The 17,690-nt window shown below is 38.9% G+C and overlaps 1 protein-coding gene across 3 annotated transcripts; it reads right to left on the reverse strand.

The window, feature by feature from the left end:
• Positions 1 to 3,006: 3,006 nt before the first annotated feature.
• On the reverse strand, positions 3,007 to 17,002 carry LOC110040431 (uncharacterized). Of its 3 annotated transcripts, XM_089283654.1 has the most exons (7): positions 16,379 to 16,639; positions 14,723 to 15,373; positions 13,776 to 14,315; positions 11,284 to 11,597; positions 10,573 to 10,671; positions 3,358 to 3,408; positions 3,007 to 3,103 (listed from the first exon to the last, which is right to left on the reverse strand). In XM_089283654.1, exons 1-6 carry the CDS (start codon positions 16,575 to 16,577, stop codon positions 3,385 to 3,387), a joined length of 1,827 nt encoding a protein of 608 aa, XP_089139780.1. In that variant the 5' UTR covers positions 16,578 to 16,639; the 3' UTR covers positions 3,007 to 3,103; positions 3,358 to 3,384. The 3 variants fall into 3 exon arrangements, with proteins under 3 accessions (XP_089139780.1, XP_089139781.1, XP_089139779.1); XM_089283655.1 differs by lacking the exons at positions 3,007 to 3,103; positions 3,358 to 3,408 and having other exon boundaries at positions 6,995 to 10,671; positions 14,723 to 15,298; positions 16,379 to 17,002; XM_089283653.1 differs by lacking the exons at positions 3,007 to 3,103; positions 3,358 to 3,408 and having other exon boundaries at positions 6,995 to 10,671; positions 16,379 to 17,002.
• Between the last annotated feature and the right edge of the window lie 688 nt (positions 17,003 to 17,690).

Consider the following 17,690-nt stretch of genomic DNA (forward strand, 5'->3'; position numbering starts at 1 on the left):
TAATTTTTGGAGCTAGGAATGAAAATCCGCAGAAAGATAACATTAAAATTGTGACGATACAAACACAAACACTTAACTGAAATCCATGTTAAACTTGCCACCTGTTGTAGCCATCTCTGATACTGGAAATGACAAGACACGAAAGATAGATTAGATTGAAACACAAAGGTTGTGATACGATAAGAATGAAAACGAATCATTGAAACACATGACTTCAATAAGGTAGTAATTAAGTTTAACTTACACTCTGTGGTAGTTGTCTCTTGTGCCGGAACTGAAATGGCAAAAGAGATCGTGTTAAGGATTAAAGTACACTGTCACAATTTTCACAATTGGCTTCGTAAACTTTCGCAACGAAAGTTCGCGGTACCTTGAGAATTCGCCGCAGGTCTTGAAAATTCGGTCCAAGTTTTGGAAACTTCTTCCCAAATACGATTTCCTAACAATCTGTAGTGGTAATCTCTGGTGCCGCAATTAAAATGGTACAATAGTTTAAGAGTAATTATTACTTTATCGTGATTGGTTGAGAGAAGGCCAATTTATCGTCAATTTTTAATTTGTACTGCACTGCAAAATAACGCTCACATGTTCGCAATTTTCTCAGCCATATAATAAATAGTTAATAGTATGAAAGGTCGAGTAATTAAGGATTTACACTACTCGTGATATTTGAAAATTCTTTCAGATAAGCAAACAAGAGATAAAATTGACTTGAGAGAAACCTAACCATTTAAAAAGGTATATTTTAGACTTACTATCTGTACAAGCTATCTCTGAAGCTAGGCTATAAGTGTCTCAAGAAAGATAACTGATAGGATATAGTGAGAAGAGTATTTATAAAATCAGAATGAAAAACAAAGAAAATAATATTTTTCTCATATCAATAGTAGGACTTATTGTCTGTAGTCGTTACCTCTTGTTCTGGAAATGTAATGAAAATGCATGAAATCGTTTAAAGATATATCGAAGTGTCACTAGCTAAATTTGATTGAAAAACAGAAACTGCGAGTGATAATTTGGTCAAACTTACCGGCATTTGTAGTAGGTATTTCTGGTGCTGCAGATGAAACAGCAGAAAAGTTAACGTAAAAGAGTATAAAACGTACCATGACAAACTTCAACAACAACTATCACTATAGACTTACCATCTGTAGTAGTTATCTCTGGCGCTGAAAATGAAATACATTAAAGAGAAAGTAAAGACAACGATAATGGAATTTTACATGAAATACAAAAAAATTAAACAATTGCTAGTAATACTTGGGCTTATAACCTGAGCTGAAACTAGACTGAAACGGAAAAGGAAAAAGCTAATATAAATGCAGGTAATATTGATGTCAAATGTACCATCTGAAGTAGTTCTCTTTGGTGCTGGGAGAAACAAAATATGCAAATTAAAAGTAAGATCAACACAGCCTAATTAGGATTGAAAAAAATTAAATGCTGTTTATGTTAACCCTCAGTGGCACAACGAGTTGTAGGAAGACCCTCTCTCCCCGGATTTTTAGAGTTTTGAAAAAGTGGTTCTGTTCTTTGATGCTGAAACTTTCAGTAGCTGTTAATTATCCCTTAAATTCCATCGTGTTACAACTGTTTCTCCGAGTTAATTGACACTGGCATAGCAACCGCTCTTTTCATCTGTGGGCTCGGCCATGTCTCTTTGATGGAGTTTTTCGGAGTTTTCTTTTCAGCTTTCTTGCGCAGCCTCACAGAAATACAAATTTTGTTTTGTTGTTTACATTTCATTATAATTTTGGAATAATGTTAGCTTATGTTCCATCAATTCACGTTAGTTTCTGACTTTTTACTCCGAATTTCTGACTTTCTAGCAAAATTGGTGAAATTCAAGATGGCAGACTTTAAGACGCCTGGTGACGCAATGTGCGCTACACTTCGTCATGACCAGCAATAAACATCCTCTTAAAGAGTGAGCTAAGAGCTAACTATTAAACTCAAATCATTATCATATATCGTATTACAACGAAAACCTGAGGGGGTCCACCACCACCACCCCTCTCCCCTTGTACCGATACAGGGGTAAATATTGGCTTGTACTTTATGAGTTTATTCTTACCATCTACAGTAGTGATCACTGGTGCTGCAAATTAAACGTGTCAATCAGTCAATCAGTCAGTCCGTCAGTCAGCAGGTCAATCAGTCAGTCCATCAGTCAGTCCATCAGTCAGTCAGTCAGTCAACAGCTACGTAAGTACTTTCTTTAGACACGTTTAGACACACAGTCCGACAGGTCAGTCCGACATTCCGACAGTCCAACAGTCCGACAGTCCGGCAGTCTGACAGAAATTGACAGACTGATAGTCGGACGGTGCGACAGTCTGATAGCCGGACAGTCCGACAGTCTGATAGACTGACAGTCCGACAGTCTGATAGTCGGACAGTCCAACAGTCCAACAGACTGACAGTCCGGCAGTCTGATAGTCGGACAGTCCGACAGTCTGACAGACTGACAGTCCGACAGTCTTTTAGTCGGACAGTCCGACAGTCTGACAGACTGATAGTCCGACAGTCAGATAGTCAGATAGTCTGACAGTCTGAGAGACCGACAGTCCGACAGCCTGACAGACTGACAGTCCGACAGTCTGATAGTTGGACAGTCCGACAGCCTGACAGACTGACAGTCCGACAGTCTGACAGACTGACAGTCCGACAGTCAGATCGTCAGACCATTTGAAAATCAGGCAGTCAGACAATCGGACAGTGGAGCAGTTATTGAAAGTTCGTCCGTCAGGCCATCTTTAGCCAGTCAGTCCCTTCTTTTATGATGCGTTTGTCGTCCGTTTCCGGTTGTAACGAGGCAACCATAATTACCACATTGTTCTTTGATCAAACAATTCTGTACCTAAGACACTTCAACCAACTATTTCGTATTGATTTCAGATCTGTCGTGTACCTTATGTGGGAGGACTTTCACACTTGCACGGCTTTACAAAACATGCCATGAAGTCTAAGTACTCTCCAGGCTCAGGGCACTCGTCCACTATACACTTTCTTGTACGACTCATTTCGCCCTGCCCTTCATCTACATTACATTCAGACCAGTCACTCCAAGGACCGTAAAGCTGGCTGTTCACCACAAAGTTACCTTCAAATGAATCGGAAGGATTATATCCTTTTGTTAAATACGATTAGTTTCCAAAGAAAATGTTGTGTTGCGTTGGCGGGAAATTCACTACCGGTTACTGACCAACTTCAAGTCGATCAAGGTAAATTGACCGCTATGGCGAATTTGTTAAGCTAATGTTTCGACCGTTAGCCCCTTGTCACAGGGCTTGCGGAACTCCAATCCTCTGTATTTGGATAATCTATTTATTTACTAATTTATTTGAACTTTCCTACCTGTAATACCCAGTACGAGGATCCAGATCAGTAACATGACTTGGAAGAGTTCTAAAAAAGAAGTGAATGAGATGAGCTGCTTGGAAGAGTTCAGGTCTAACTATATATCATCGATCGTTTAAATTTTGAAAAAAATTAATTCAATCTCCGGCTAGGTTGGCTTATGGATTCCATTCCTAGCTGGAACAGTGCTGACAGATTTCCCTATTCACAGCAAGCTAAGGCGAGCACCTCGCACACCACGAAGTCAAAAATACAAAGCATTACCAACCCGTAATTACACCCTTTATGGTACACTCTGATTGGACGAAAATAGCCCATGTTATAAAAAGCTATTACTTGGTTGTTACAACGCCGCGTAGACCTGCTCACTGGAAAATCGAAGGCGAAGGGAGTTTACCATGACCAAATAAACCCCTCTATGTAAGTTAAACGTGCGTGCTCACAAAGATTGGAGATGGAAATCGCTTTGTAGGTACGTAAACTGCAATCATAAACTCAATATGCCGTTGGAAAATTACCCTTGCATACGGTGGATGCGCGCGCAGTACGAGTGGCGGTGAAAGCCGAGCTATCCTACCGACACGACACGATTATAGTCGCTTTTCTTAAATCGAGAATTTTGGGTGTAATTTGACAAGGAGCGACTTATTTTGTTCAAAATAACACAACTATTATCTTACCTGCTGGTGACACTCGACGAGTGAGTGACCCATTTTTGGCGCCAAATTAAAAGCTTGAAGGTACAAAGTCTGTCATTTACTAATATGATTTAAAGTTAGAAATTCCTTTTTTCAGTCAGAAAAGATGCCCGACAGGATGAATGCATTTTCTTTTAACATGCATTTCTCGTCGGGACATTACAGTTTTCCCGTCTGCTGAATCCTGATTAGCCAATTTAATTTTAGGCGCACCGGCGGTATGCAAGGCCCCCGTAATGGCTGATTTGGGATTTGGACCTTTCAGGTCCCTCTCTTATTGGCAGCTCCATTCCACAAATCCTTCAAGGTATTGAGAATAAGCCCCCTGAGGGGACTTCCTAGAGCTTAGGGTATCACCTGTTTCCCATGAAAACGACTACAGAGACCTTTTGTCAATCGGGTTTAGGAAAAGCTTTCGCCGCGCGAATTATTTTGGAAAATATTCATCATCGTCAGTTGGCGCACAGTGATAATTTTACTAACAACTTATTGAAAGTCGTGACAAAGGGAGTGGTAGCCCATTCTCCCGAGCCAGGGCTCAAGTAAAGGTGCTCGACAAAAAAAAAAAAAAAAAAAAAAATACAGAAATACAAAAAAGAATGTGAATGTATATTATAATTCTCTTAGAACAAACTTCTTTGTAATCATAGATCGGATTACAAAGAGAATGTCTATCACCGATCGCAACACTGGAAGCAGTATATTATAATACTAACGACTACATCTGATTTACATAGGTTAAACACGTAACTTAACGAAGCTAAAAAACAACTGAGGTGACAGGGGAGGGGGAGGGGAGCCTCCTTATCCTAAGGATAGGATTTGGATATGTTAGGTTATGTGAATTGACAAAAGCCGGAGACCGCTACACAGCAGTAAGGTGAAGGTCAAATTTAATGAAGACGCCTGTACGCGCGCAGGCTAAAATACCCATATGAGAAAACTCGAGACCTTTCTTAAGCCAAAGGGAGGGACGAAAAATTGAATTAACCCTAACGTGCGTGGCCCCAGAAAGGTGCCACGAGATAAGGTATTGTCTGCAAGCGTGCATGCCAATAGATAACCTTATACTAGAAACTAGATAGACATCCTGAGCGAGCGACAAACGTGTCTAGTCATGAATGGGATTTTAAAGGTGAAAACCAATCTAATAAACGATAAATGAGCTACTCAGATTACATTGCCGCATTTATAACATTCTAGCCGAGTTCTAACAGTATGACAAATGTTTATGAATAATAATTTCACATAAAGACTCTACTGTAATGAAGAGATTTTAAGTTTATATCTATTTATATGTAAATTTGTAATTAGTGTGCGTTCCCGATTAAGTGGACTCGTCGAACCCCTTAAGACCAGCCAGTCTTAAGAATTATTTCTTTTTATTATTATTGCAGACACGAAAGACGCCTCTGAAGTCGTAACCAGAAACAATTCAATATTCATAAAAGAATCCCTGAGAGACTTGGCACGCAAGGGACTCGACACCCTAAACCCCTTCACGCAATCATGTGGTCACGAAATTCACCGAGATCGGGGATTCACCCTCAACAAGAGTTGTGAAAGTCAAACTTAGTAACAGGTTGTTTTTCCTGTTGTAACTGTCTGAAAAACTGCGTCGCCTGGCAAAGTTAAACAACTATACCCTTGATCTACTTCACAATTATTTTTTTTGTGCAAGTGTGGTCCACCAGCTTTGCAACTTGAAACTTTACCAACGAACCAGCCGCCGCAGTTGCACCACAAATGCTTCAAACATTATCGCAAAATCCACTAGTTCCGGTCATCTCAATTTAGAGTTGAAAGATAGAGTTGAAAGGATAATTCATATAACTGTAACCTCATTTTCCATAATTAAACTTTGTTGAAATGTTTCCTAGTTGAAAGGTTATGATCAGTGTTCTTGCAAGATCATAGCTAAAATCTGTTTTAATGGCTTTCGTCATCATCGTTCCTAGCAGTGTCTGGTGGCACACTGGGCGTTAAGCAGTGACCATCACCTCCGCCCCCCTGCTCCCCTCCCCTAGAACAACACGAGGGCATATGCACACGCTGTATTTTCCGGGGGTAGTTGATAGTTGATCTTACTCGAAGGAATCGTTTCTCTGCTAGCAAATTAACAGTTCTCGTATTTTAACCCAGTGTCCGTTGTTTAGTTTTGCTCGAAATATATCATTTAGTTTTTGGTCTTACTGCAAAACACTTTACTGTGGCAAATCATAAATCCGAGATAAAAGAAACCTCAAAAATCTGTGGCATAGTCTGGAAAGTCAGACAAATGCACATGCCAAACTAAAGAGAGGGATTCAATTCTTGTGCATAGATTCGTGACCACAAGATAAGCTTTTCAATGAATTTTTACAATTAAATATTGGAAAACTCACCTTTTCTGTATCCCTGGCTACCAATGAGTTAGATTGTCGAACTAGCTCAGAACTCACGAGACGTACAAACAGCCAAAAGTTGCTTATAAAACGTCTGGTGTTTGACTGGAGAATACTAAAAGGTTGGTATTCAATTACGTCTCGTGTCCATATGATGCGATTACAGTACGAGGGTCTAGGATATCGGAAGTTGATAAGCAGTAAACAGACGACTAATCAGGCGACAAGGAAAAATAGAAACTAGATACAAAAACACAGTTGAATATACAGATTATCGATTAGAATATGCATACGTCAAATGCTCCTTTTTTGTAAAACAAACGTTTTAGGCAGCTGCTGTTTACTACTTATTATCTAACGTATTTCGCAGATTTAGGTCTCAAAGAGATCTGGCACCTCTCATCGCAATGCCACTGTGGTTTTGCATTTCTCAGGGTATTTGAATGTAAAATGATAGTAAGTAATCAAATCAAAAAATTGATACAAAAATTCTAAAAAGTGCTAAAATACATAAAATATAACATATTTGCACGCAAAGAGTCATGTAAAATGTTTGGCACGAATTGAGTCTTTCTGTTTATTTAACACAGGGCTCAATTCCTTAATAAAAAGCATTTCAAAAACTAAACAATGAAACTTCGATCTGAATTTCTTCAAGATAGAAAATTGTTTGTCCTCTAAAGCAGACTTAGTTAGCCCATGCTCATCTATGTACCTGCTGATTGCTGAGTATTTGTGTTCGCTAATGCGTTGATGTAAATGTTGGGTTGTGTACCCGACATAATCTGCGTCGCACAGATTACATTGAAATTTGTAAACAGCAATAAGGGGGCTTCTTCTATTTCGGAGTGAGCACTTGGCCAATCTTCATCATGCTCTGGAAGACAGGTTTAATGTGGACACCAATGTGGGCGCTCAGATTCTGCATTTTTCTTTTGACTGAATTAGCCGATTGCTGATCTTTAAATGGCAGTGGAATCATGATAGAAGGGGTATCGTCACTATCAAAATTTAAGGAATCTTTAAAAAGCGATCTTGTTAAAGATTATTAGTTACATGATTAGTTCAGTATATGTATTCACATTATTTTAGATTGCAGTTGTGTCATTTGTTTCACTTAGTCTTTCGCTAAATTGTGTCACCGTTCTAAGCCGCATTAGATGTTCTTTTATAGCTTACATAATATCCATACAATGTTATTATGTTTTATTAGATTTCAAAGCTATAAAGTTGTGTGCTTCTCTTATATTAAAATCTTATACTCATATATAAATTTCATTATTTTGGACTTCCCTGATAGCGTAGTAATGGCTTTTTTTCCCTTCTTTTCCTTTCTTTTGATGTATGCATTTGTGCTATCTTACTGACCTATAATTTATTTCCATTTAACGCTGATGTCAATTGGCTGCCTGCCTAAAATAAGGAAGAGTTTTTATATTAAACAGTTAAAACTGTTTCATATAAAAACTCTTCCTTATTTTAAGTTGAGAAAAAATATTGGTATGATCTAGAATTTCAGTTAAAACTAGAAACATCACACTTATCTCGACAATTCCCCCAATATTAAGACGTTTAAAAACATGGGAATTCTTGTCCTGAAAAAGATGCCCATTAACACGTGTGTTAAAATGCCTATTGGTTTCACCAATACAACGAACTCCACAGCTCGCACAAGTAAATTGATAAACAACACGTGATTTAAGAGTATCGGGAACAACATCTTTAGGACTAAACATATCTTTAAGTTTGAATGGAGAGAAAATAATTTTTACGTTTAAGTCTTTGCAATACTTTTTAATAATTATTAATAGATGAAAATTTTCTTCCCCTGTAAGAAGAATAATAACCGATATAAGGTAACTTATAGAAAGGGCAGCTGAATGTATCAGATTTAGAAGTCTCCTTTTCTGTTGTTCTGACCCTACTAAGATAAACTTTAACTGATTTATCAATAAGCCACTTAGGAAACATATTGCGTTTCAAAATATAACAAAGATTTTTTATGTCATTGTGAAAACCCTGAGAAGTGCTATTTATTTCGTAGGCCAGGTCTATGAGAGTTTTGATCAACACTAATTGAAATTTACATGTAAAGGGAGTAAAGCTAAAATAATTGGTTAGTAACCTGTTGTAAGTCTTTTTACGATAAAAAGAAGTGATATTTACACAAGCCTTGATGATCATAAGCACTCTGCATAGATAACAATACATCTAAAACTGGCAACTGACCCTTTTCCTCTGTTCCATAGTAAACTTAGCTGTTAGGATGGCAGGTATTGAGATTTTGAAAAAAACAAACAAACAAACAAACAAACAAACAAACAAACTAGCATCATTAGTTTTTGAAACAACAAATAATATCGTCTACATACTAACTATCTGTAGTACCTTAGGACCAGTGTAGTTCTTTAGTCAAAGCTTTTCATAATGACCCATGAAATAAACGGCACGCAATGCATGCAGAAGCGATGACGTTTAAAAATTGTTCCTAGAAGATTGGAACATGAGCAGACAAACTGATTCTCAAACTTTTGGGTTAGAAATTTAAGGGGTTTACATTTAGGGTAGTCCATTGGTGGTTCATTCAAGTAGTTCATGTACCAGGTCCATCTTGTTAGTCCATGTACTAGGGGTCAGCGAAATGTACCAACCCAAATAAAAAGCACTCCGCTGAAACGTTCCTCTCTCTGAAATCAACACCTTATGATCTTTAAAGATATTTGGCAAAGCTAACTACCTCACCGGAAATTAATCTGTTGTTTTAACCACATACTTGTCCAAGAGAAAATCATTTTCTCTTGACTTGGCGATTTGTGCGACCCACTTGGTCTATCTAAAATTGTATGTATCGAAGATATGTTATTATGAGTTTGCCCGTGAGTGCAAATTTATCCGACACTGTATAAACCAAAATCCACCCCCAAATCTTCGTTTAAAAGCTGAAATTAAAAGCACTCCGCTGATCCTACAAACAGCAAAGGAAAGCCGCAAAGTACAAGTTTCTCTGCTTGAAATCGACACTTTATCATCTTTAAAGATATTTGGCAACGCTAATTACCTCACAGAAAATTAATTTGTTGTTAACCGTATACTTGTCATCAATGAACATTCGTATTGTCTTTACCCTGACAAAACGATTATCGATTGTTTAATCACAACCACTCTTTCGTTGACAGAAAATATAAAACAGCACATTTCCAAAACTTCATAAAAAACTGAAAACTGCAAATGAACTGTGCCCTGACTTCATTATCACTACTGTAAACTGTATATTTCAGTGCTCATACAATGCTCATTCAATTTACTTCAAGACTGGCAAAAGTACAACTGCGCTACCAATCCGTAAATTTTATGTAGACCCTTCAGCTATCGCGTGTGCGACTTGCTTGTCTATCTAAATTTGTATGTATGGACGATATGTTCTTATTACGAGTTTGCCAGTGAGCGCAAATTTATCCGACACTGTAAAAACCAGAATCAACCCCCAAAATCTTCGTTTAAAAGCTGAAATTAAAAGCACTCCGCTGATCCTATAAAAAGCAAAGAATAGCCGCAAAGGAAACCCGCAAAGGAATGTTACTCTCTCTGAAATCGACATCTTATTATCTTTAAAAATATTTGGCAACACTAATTACCTCACCGGAAATTAATTTGTTGTTTTAACTGTATACTTGTCATATCGATTAAAAGCAATCTGCTGATCCAACAAACAGCAAAGGAAAGCCGCAAAGCCTTCACCTATCCCCCGTGCGACTTACTTGTCTATCTAAACTTGTATGTATGGAGGATATGTTCTTATTATGAGTTTGCCCGTGAACGCAAATTTATCCGATACTGTTTAAACCAAAATCCACCCCTAAATCTTTTTTTAAAAGCTCCAATTAAAAGCACTCCGCTGAACCTACAAACAGCAAAGGAAAGCAGCAAAGGAACTCCCAGAGTGCATTTCGCTTCCACAGAGGGATAAAAAGTGCGCGACATAAGCGCACGGACGTAAGTGCGACAAACTATGCGAAATCACTATCCGAAGGAATGCATGCATGCCAGCATAAAGCGATTACGTTATCGCTTAAAAATTAGTTATCATATTATTTTAGCACAAATATTTCAACTCTCAAACAGGGATGAACCTTATGTGTGACAGGATAAAATCGAATAAATCTTGCTTTGACGTCAGTGCTTAGAGAATGCTTCACAATACTATGTTGATCTGTGTTTCCTGGGAACACCTGCGAATGAGAAGAATAGATCACAGATTACAGTGTGTACAATAAATTGTCGGCAAAATCTTCGGAGAAATTCCGTTTAGTTATGCCAATGGTCATGCCCAACTACCGGGCGCATTTTTTATTAAGCTCTGATTCGTAAGCGCTTACTTATCATGAAATAGTCCTGAATGGAAATTGTAAACAATTATTGGATGAGGTTTTTGTGATATCATGATCCGAAATAAGTGTTATCAGACGAAGCTGAAGGCTTAGGCCGAGACCTTGATTATTTCGGATATCACAAAAACCGAATCTCATAATTATTTTATTATACATTGTTTTAAAGAAAATAACGACAAACGCATTATCGCACCGAACACAGTTTATTTTCAACAAGCTATGTTCTTACGTGAACTTGACATTGCTCTTGGAAATCACGCATTGCGCGCGCAACCTACAGATTATTTACTAATCTGTTAGCAGATTAGTGAATAATCTGTAGGTTGCGCTGTTTCCCAGAATAAACTGTATGCTTTTAGCCAATGAGAAGACAGATGGTGACTACAACAGTATAATAAAGAGAAAAGATAGGTCACGCAAATTTAGGATATCACCTGACTTCCAGTACGATACCTTTTCTTCATTGTTCTCCTTGTAGGCGTTCCAATTGACTCCATCTGTAGAAAGATGTACTTTGTAGCTGGTGGTCCACGCATCGTCTTTCTGTGGGCCTTGTGTTGCAACTTCGCAAACAGAGTGCACTGTACCCACATCAACTTGAAGATAGTCTGTTCTGTCTGTTTTTGTCTCAGTACACCACGCTGCCCTTTCCCTTTGTTCATTCAGGCGGCCATAGTATGGACGATATCTATTATCATATAATGTGCTTGCGGTCATTCTAGCATCTGGTATTTTATTCCTGTCCTCTACACCAACAGCTTCACATGCTGAAAGACAAACCGAAAATGCAGTGAGTATTATTTCTGCTTGGCGTTATACTAACACCCAATATTATGTTTCTGTCCGCAACACTGAACGACTCACACAATGAAGAAAAAAGGGGAATAGCACCGACCTCAATCACAACAAAACAAATCTTAGAAACAGTCATATTAGCGCTCCCCATGCAAATCCCTGCTACTCTGTTTGCCTAAAGCATTCTTCAAAAACCGATCTCCTAATTTTAAATAAGGGCTTAAGTGTAAATAACTGTAGTAGGTTGGAATCTGCTTTACCAAATTCTGTTCCAAAGTCAAGCTGATTCACCCTCAGACGTACAAATAAACTTCATACCTCGACCGTGGCACAAAAGGGAGATTGATGGAGCCCCCACAGAGTTTTTGTTTTTGCAAGATCATCAAAGTCATTTGATGCTTAGAGGCATTCCTCAGCTTGCTCTAATAGCGATATGTTTTTTAGCAGATCAGCTTGTGTGATCGTCTGGGTGAGGGTAATTCTGTAAAGAACTGCTGTGACTAATCACCAACTACGATCTGTTTTTCTATTGGTCATGAAGCGATATGACGTCACCTTAGGTCCAATGTCAGGCAGCTTAGATCCGCCATCTTGGACCTCACCATTTTCCCAAAAATGCAGAAAGTAACATTACGACAACCGTAAACAAACTACCGTTAACATTGTTATTGCTAGCAGTATTAGAGCGGTTTTCGAATGAGTGTCATAAAAACAGAACCCCATTAAAGTAAGTAACTCGCACTAATCACAAAGAACAGAAACAATCCAATATAAAACCAATCAAAACCTAAGAATATACATGCGACAACGAGAAGCGAGGGAAAACGCGTGCGTGTTAATGTCGATTGGTAGTTTTTACTTCTGATTAGATGACAAAATAGGGTGAGATTTTTAAGAAAGTCACCTAACGAAGTAGCAAATGCAAATCGCTTTCACCCAAGTGAAAACTGCTCTATAATTTAGAACCATCAACTCTTGTTACACTTTTGTTAGTAGCTTTTTTTGCCAGCTGTAACCGAACAAAATCTCAAAAAATAAGAAAATACTGTAAATTGAAGGCAAATTAATACAGATTGATAAATGGCGTGGAAAAAGAATCTAAGTTTGCAACGCTGTTCAAGAAAACGGACAAAAGAAAAACAAAAACAAAGAAGAATTCTGTCAAAAAAGAGATGAAATGTGGTTTGACCTGCCTGCCAAAATGCGGTCGCTATGGCAATGTCAAACGACATAGAAAAACAGCTTACACGAACGTAAAAAATTTCCACAAGGGATGAATGAGCAACAGCTAAAGATTTCAGTAACACAAAGTAAGTCCCTTTCGTGAATTCGGGAAAAAAAAGGAAAAACAATAACAACATCAACAACGACAAAAACAAAGCAAAACAAAAACTCCCGGTATGGCATTCATTCTCCTCTCCCCTAGACGCCGGAAAGTTAATTTTTAAAGAAATGATACAGTTCGGCTTTTGTTGGAAACAAAGGGGTTTCTTCGGCAATACATAATGTTATTATTAGATATAAGACTGAACAAAGGTGATTACGGTAGTGTTGGTGATAATGATGGTTAAATGAGGAGATAGAATAGGGTGCCAAATTTTTGAAATATAGAGAAGAAAGCTTAAAATATCGCAGCGGCTGGGCGGCTGGTCAGTTAGCCATTTGCAAAGCGCGAAGGGGATGAATTCGAAAGCAGCGAACACAATCTCCATCTAGTGGCAGGAAGGAGGATTTGAGCCCGGGACCTCTGAATCACAACTCCAGCGCCCCAACCACTAGGCCACGCCACCTCCTCGCATCGGAACAAAAAGTCTCAGTTTTGTACTGTACCCAACTGATTCAGCCCCTGAGCCAGTACGTGTAATGGACACTCAACATTTAGAAAGAAAGGAAGCAGTAGTCATACCCCACCAAAAGTTAGGACCCAGTGTAGAAATGCGTTAACATTTCGTGGCTTATTTGAAAGGGTTGCATTGTTTCTTAATTTAGCGGAAATGACTCCGAAGGACTTGAAGTCTTTTACGTACTTCACGCTAATTCCCAATCAATACTTAATATATGCAGTGGAATTAGGTAGCTGTTGTTACAGTTGGTTAGTGTTTAATTCGGAAAAGTAATGTTCAGAATGGTCAAGTCAAGATATTTGTTACCTTCTACAGTCAGTTTCACTGCAGTAAATGCCTTCAAAACCTCCGCTGATGACGCCATACAAGTATATATTCCAGAGTCTTCCTTTCTCAGGTTCCAGAAGTGAAGCGTTCCATCCACACTGACTTTTGATCTTCCGAACGGTAGCTCGACATTTTGTTTAGTCCACGTGACCTTCGGCTGGGGGTCCCCGGTGGCCTCACAAGGGACTGTTATATTATGATTTGCGAAGACCTTTAGCAGCGGTGGCGGAGTGACTGTAAACTGTGGTAGTTCGACAACATTGAGTTGAGTAACGGCAGAGATCTGTCCTAAGATATTTGACGCTTTGCACTTGTAAAAACCGGAATCTAGTTTTTGAGCATTCATTATTGACAGTTGTCCATCTTTTGAAACAGCTCTGGTTCGCGTCATCTCACCGAGTACTTTAGTCCACGTGATCACTGCAGGAGGAAAGCCAGTCACGTGACATTCAGGTAAGGTGACCTTTTTGTCCTTTTCAACGTACGATGGGCCGAGAGATAGAGATATCTTCGGCTTACCTGTAATAAAAAAAAATAGAAATACATAATTAATTTTACAATAATTGTTTTTTTTTCTTTTTGTCTAAAAAATTATCAGTAGTTCATATCACTCAAGTGTCCTAGATTATTTTGTTTCTTTTAGTTAAATATTTGCGAGATTCCATACTGAAAAAAATCATCACAGATCGATGGCGCATCCCGGGCTCATTTCTAACATGTTTTCTCGTAGGTACGGTGAAGCAGACATCAGGAAGCTGGTAAGCCTCTTCGAAGACGAAAAAGCGGTCCCGAGTAAGACATTTGGATTTCTTTAACGTACACACTATTTGCGCCAAGAAAAGTTTGTCTTTGTATGTTTCTAGCACATCTTCTTTCAAGAAAGTTATGGTTAGGAAAGAGATAAAGTATATAATTTTGTAACCTACTTTGCACGATGAGAGTTGCAACTTTTTCATCATTCCCCAGAAGATTTCTCGCCATGCATCTGTATTTCCCAGCATCCTCTAGCCGAACATCTTTTATCCGCAGCAGGCCATCTGACGTCACTTTGGCCCTGTCGCTAGGTAACGATCCACTCATTTTGGTCCAAGTTAAATTCGCTGTCGGATTCCCAGATACCGAGCAAGAGAAAACAGCAGTGCTGCTTTCGTTGACAGTCAGTTGCGAGGCCGGAGAAATGGTCACTTTTGGTGCAGAAATAGATTCTCCGGGTTCACCTTTAATCCCTGGGATACCCGATGGTCCGATATCTCCTTTAATTCCTTTTTCTCCTCTAATCCCCGGTGGTCCCATAATTCCTTGTTTTCCACTTTTACCAGGCGGTCCCATAATTCCTTGGGAACCTTTCCTACCCCTCCTCCCTTCTTTGCCTTTGATGCCTTGGGTTCCAGCTCTCCCCGGAGGTCCCGGCCGTCCACGTGGGCAGACGTTGAAGTTTCCACGTTTTTGGCAAATCTTTAAACTTGTGATAACTATATCTTCCAGGGCTTCTTTTATGAAACCTGAGTCATTAGAAGAAGTGGAACTGGAAATAACTCGTTTGAATCTTAGCAGTTTAGATTCACTGTTTGTGGGAGCTACAAGGTAAAATAAAAAGTGAGTGAAAAGGATCCAATAATTAACCTAACTTCGAAGTCAAAACCTGAAAACCAGATACTTAAATTTATGGAAATCTGATTATAAAGATCCAATTTTATTAAAAATTACTATACAAGTGCACTGTCTAGCTGTTCACAGTCCCCTATTTTTCCGTGCGGTCGGAGATGTCGAATGTTGAGTTAGACGGGTGGCCATCTTGATCTCTTGATTCGAGCGAAACTGGGGAGAGTATAAAATGCCCCTGGCCGGGAAGAGGCGGTGGGTTAAATAGCGTGGGAGTGGAAGGGTTCTTTTTTTGTTTTTTTTTGTTTTTTTCACCCCGCCGTGCTCTCCACCACCCCCTCCAACGGGCATTGCATACTCTCCCCGGTTTCGCTCGGATCAAGAGATCAAGATGGCGGTCCGTGGAACTCAACGATGGGCATCTGCGATCTCACGGAAAAATAGGGGACTGTGAACAGTCTGTGTACTATCCCGCAAAAAAAAAAAATCGTTATCTTATACGATAAGTCCTTTATTGACCATAAAAAGCGGGAGGTCAAGATTGCTGAATATTGGCCTCGTTCTTTTTACATCAACGCCTACATAAAATACCTTGGTCAATGTCCAGCCGTCTTGATCTCACGATTGGTAAATAAACCATATGTCACGCAGTTTTAAAAGAACCTAACGACTGGTCGTTTCCTCGAAGAAGACCTATATTTTTGCCTTTCTTAAAATGACATGTTTTATTTTAAAATACAAGGGTATAAGGCATTTATATCTAATTCGATTGTTACACGTTATTTTGAACAAACGAAGCAAGGAATTGGAATCAAAGAATTCAAAAAAAATGGCGCGCCGTAGAATTTTTCTCGCTCTGTATAACCTCCTTATAACACAGAAGAAAGAAAAAAACAAGTGATATGAAAGAACGGCTAACGCCAAACGCCAGGAGCCTAGGGATTCTATTACTACGAATTATAGTGCGCAAGACATCTTACCTTCATTATTCGAAGCCTTTCCCATTTCGTCATTGTCCTCTTTCAGCTTTGGAATGACTTCCTCGACAGCCATCAACCTTTGATTGTAATCACCAAACTTTAACTCGTTCCTGATGAATCCAGCGGAGTAAAGAAGCAAACAGAACACAGACAACACTGTACCAGGGCTCACTGATAAACTACGATCTTTGGAAGACATTCTTTAGGCTCGCTACTGACCAAGAGCTCGATTCGTTGTGACTCGATTCAATAAGCTTGAAATCCTATACTAAGAGTATACTAAGACGCAACATGAAAGGAATCAGAAATCCGGGATGAGAAATTTCTTCCAGTCTGGTATGCAAAAGCTATTTTAGGGTATCATATCATATTAGGTTTCGATGGGCTGAGGTCGAGGAGTATTAGATGATGAGTCCTGTTGTAGGTCAGTGACTGCGGTGGGGATATTACATGTAACAGATTTTAAATACTTTCAGGGTTTCCTCTACAATTATGTTAAAAAAAGGTCCATGTCAATATTCTCGAGTTGTTCGAGAATCAGTCTAAGAGAACGACATTAGTCTCCGGCTCATGGTAATCTCTTGAAACTTGCGATATTTTAAATCATCCACACATCAATGGAAAAAAAAAGGAGAAGATAAAAGAGATCTCAACTCCACCGAGGAGCTCTAAAAGAAACGTTAATACAACGCTATTTATGGATATCTAATTTGCAAAATTACGTAAAAGCAGTGTTATGTAAAATGGCCATCTATTTCTTGTGAATCAGGCTGTTGCTAGTAGTCTTGAACCGAGATTTTCCAGAATAATTTTCCCTGAAATGAGAAATCATCTTGACAAGTTTAATTTGACGTAAAACGTTATTTTAATCATGCCTACTATAATTACCGACTTCTTTTATTAGTTGACAAACAATTCATCACCCAGCTGCTGGGTGAGAGCCAATCTATTTCGATCTCTTTAACTGGAGGTGCGCGAGTGGAGAAAATGTCGAATAAGGTTGTGTTTTGGACATAAAGTTTCAGCAAAATCTCTTCAGTCCGGAAGTTCGTGATAAAAAAATCATTTGCCTGTTTTCGTGTAATGCCTATTCTATTTTCCATGAATTATGAAATGATCTTTTTTCTTGGTGAAACGTGTTCACGACCCCGTCCGCTTTGCCACCATGCAAAGACACTACATCTTCAAAATCTTCAACTGAAGCCTTCACCATTTCCCCATATCGCGATTTCAACGGAGGAATGACTTCTTCGACGGCTGTCCACTTTTTATGGTATTCTGGCATTGAACTCGTTTCTAATGAATCCAGCGG

Source organism: Orbicella faveolata, unplaced genomic scaffold, assembly GCF_042242905.1.
Source record: "Orbicella faveolata isolate gen_17 unplaced genomic scaffold, um_ofav_v1 contig_12, whole genome shotgun sequence".
Classification (NCBI taxonomy): domain Eukaryota; kingdom Metazoa; phylum Cnidaria; class Anthozoa; order Scleractinia; family Merulinidae; genus Orbicella; species Orbicella faveolata.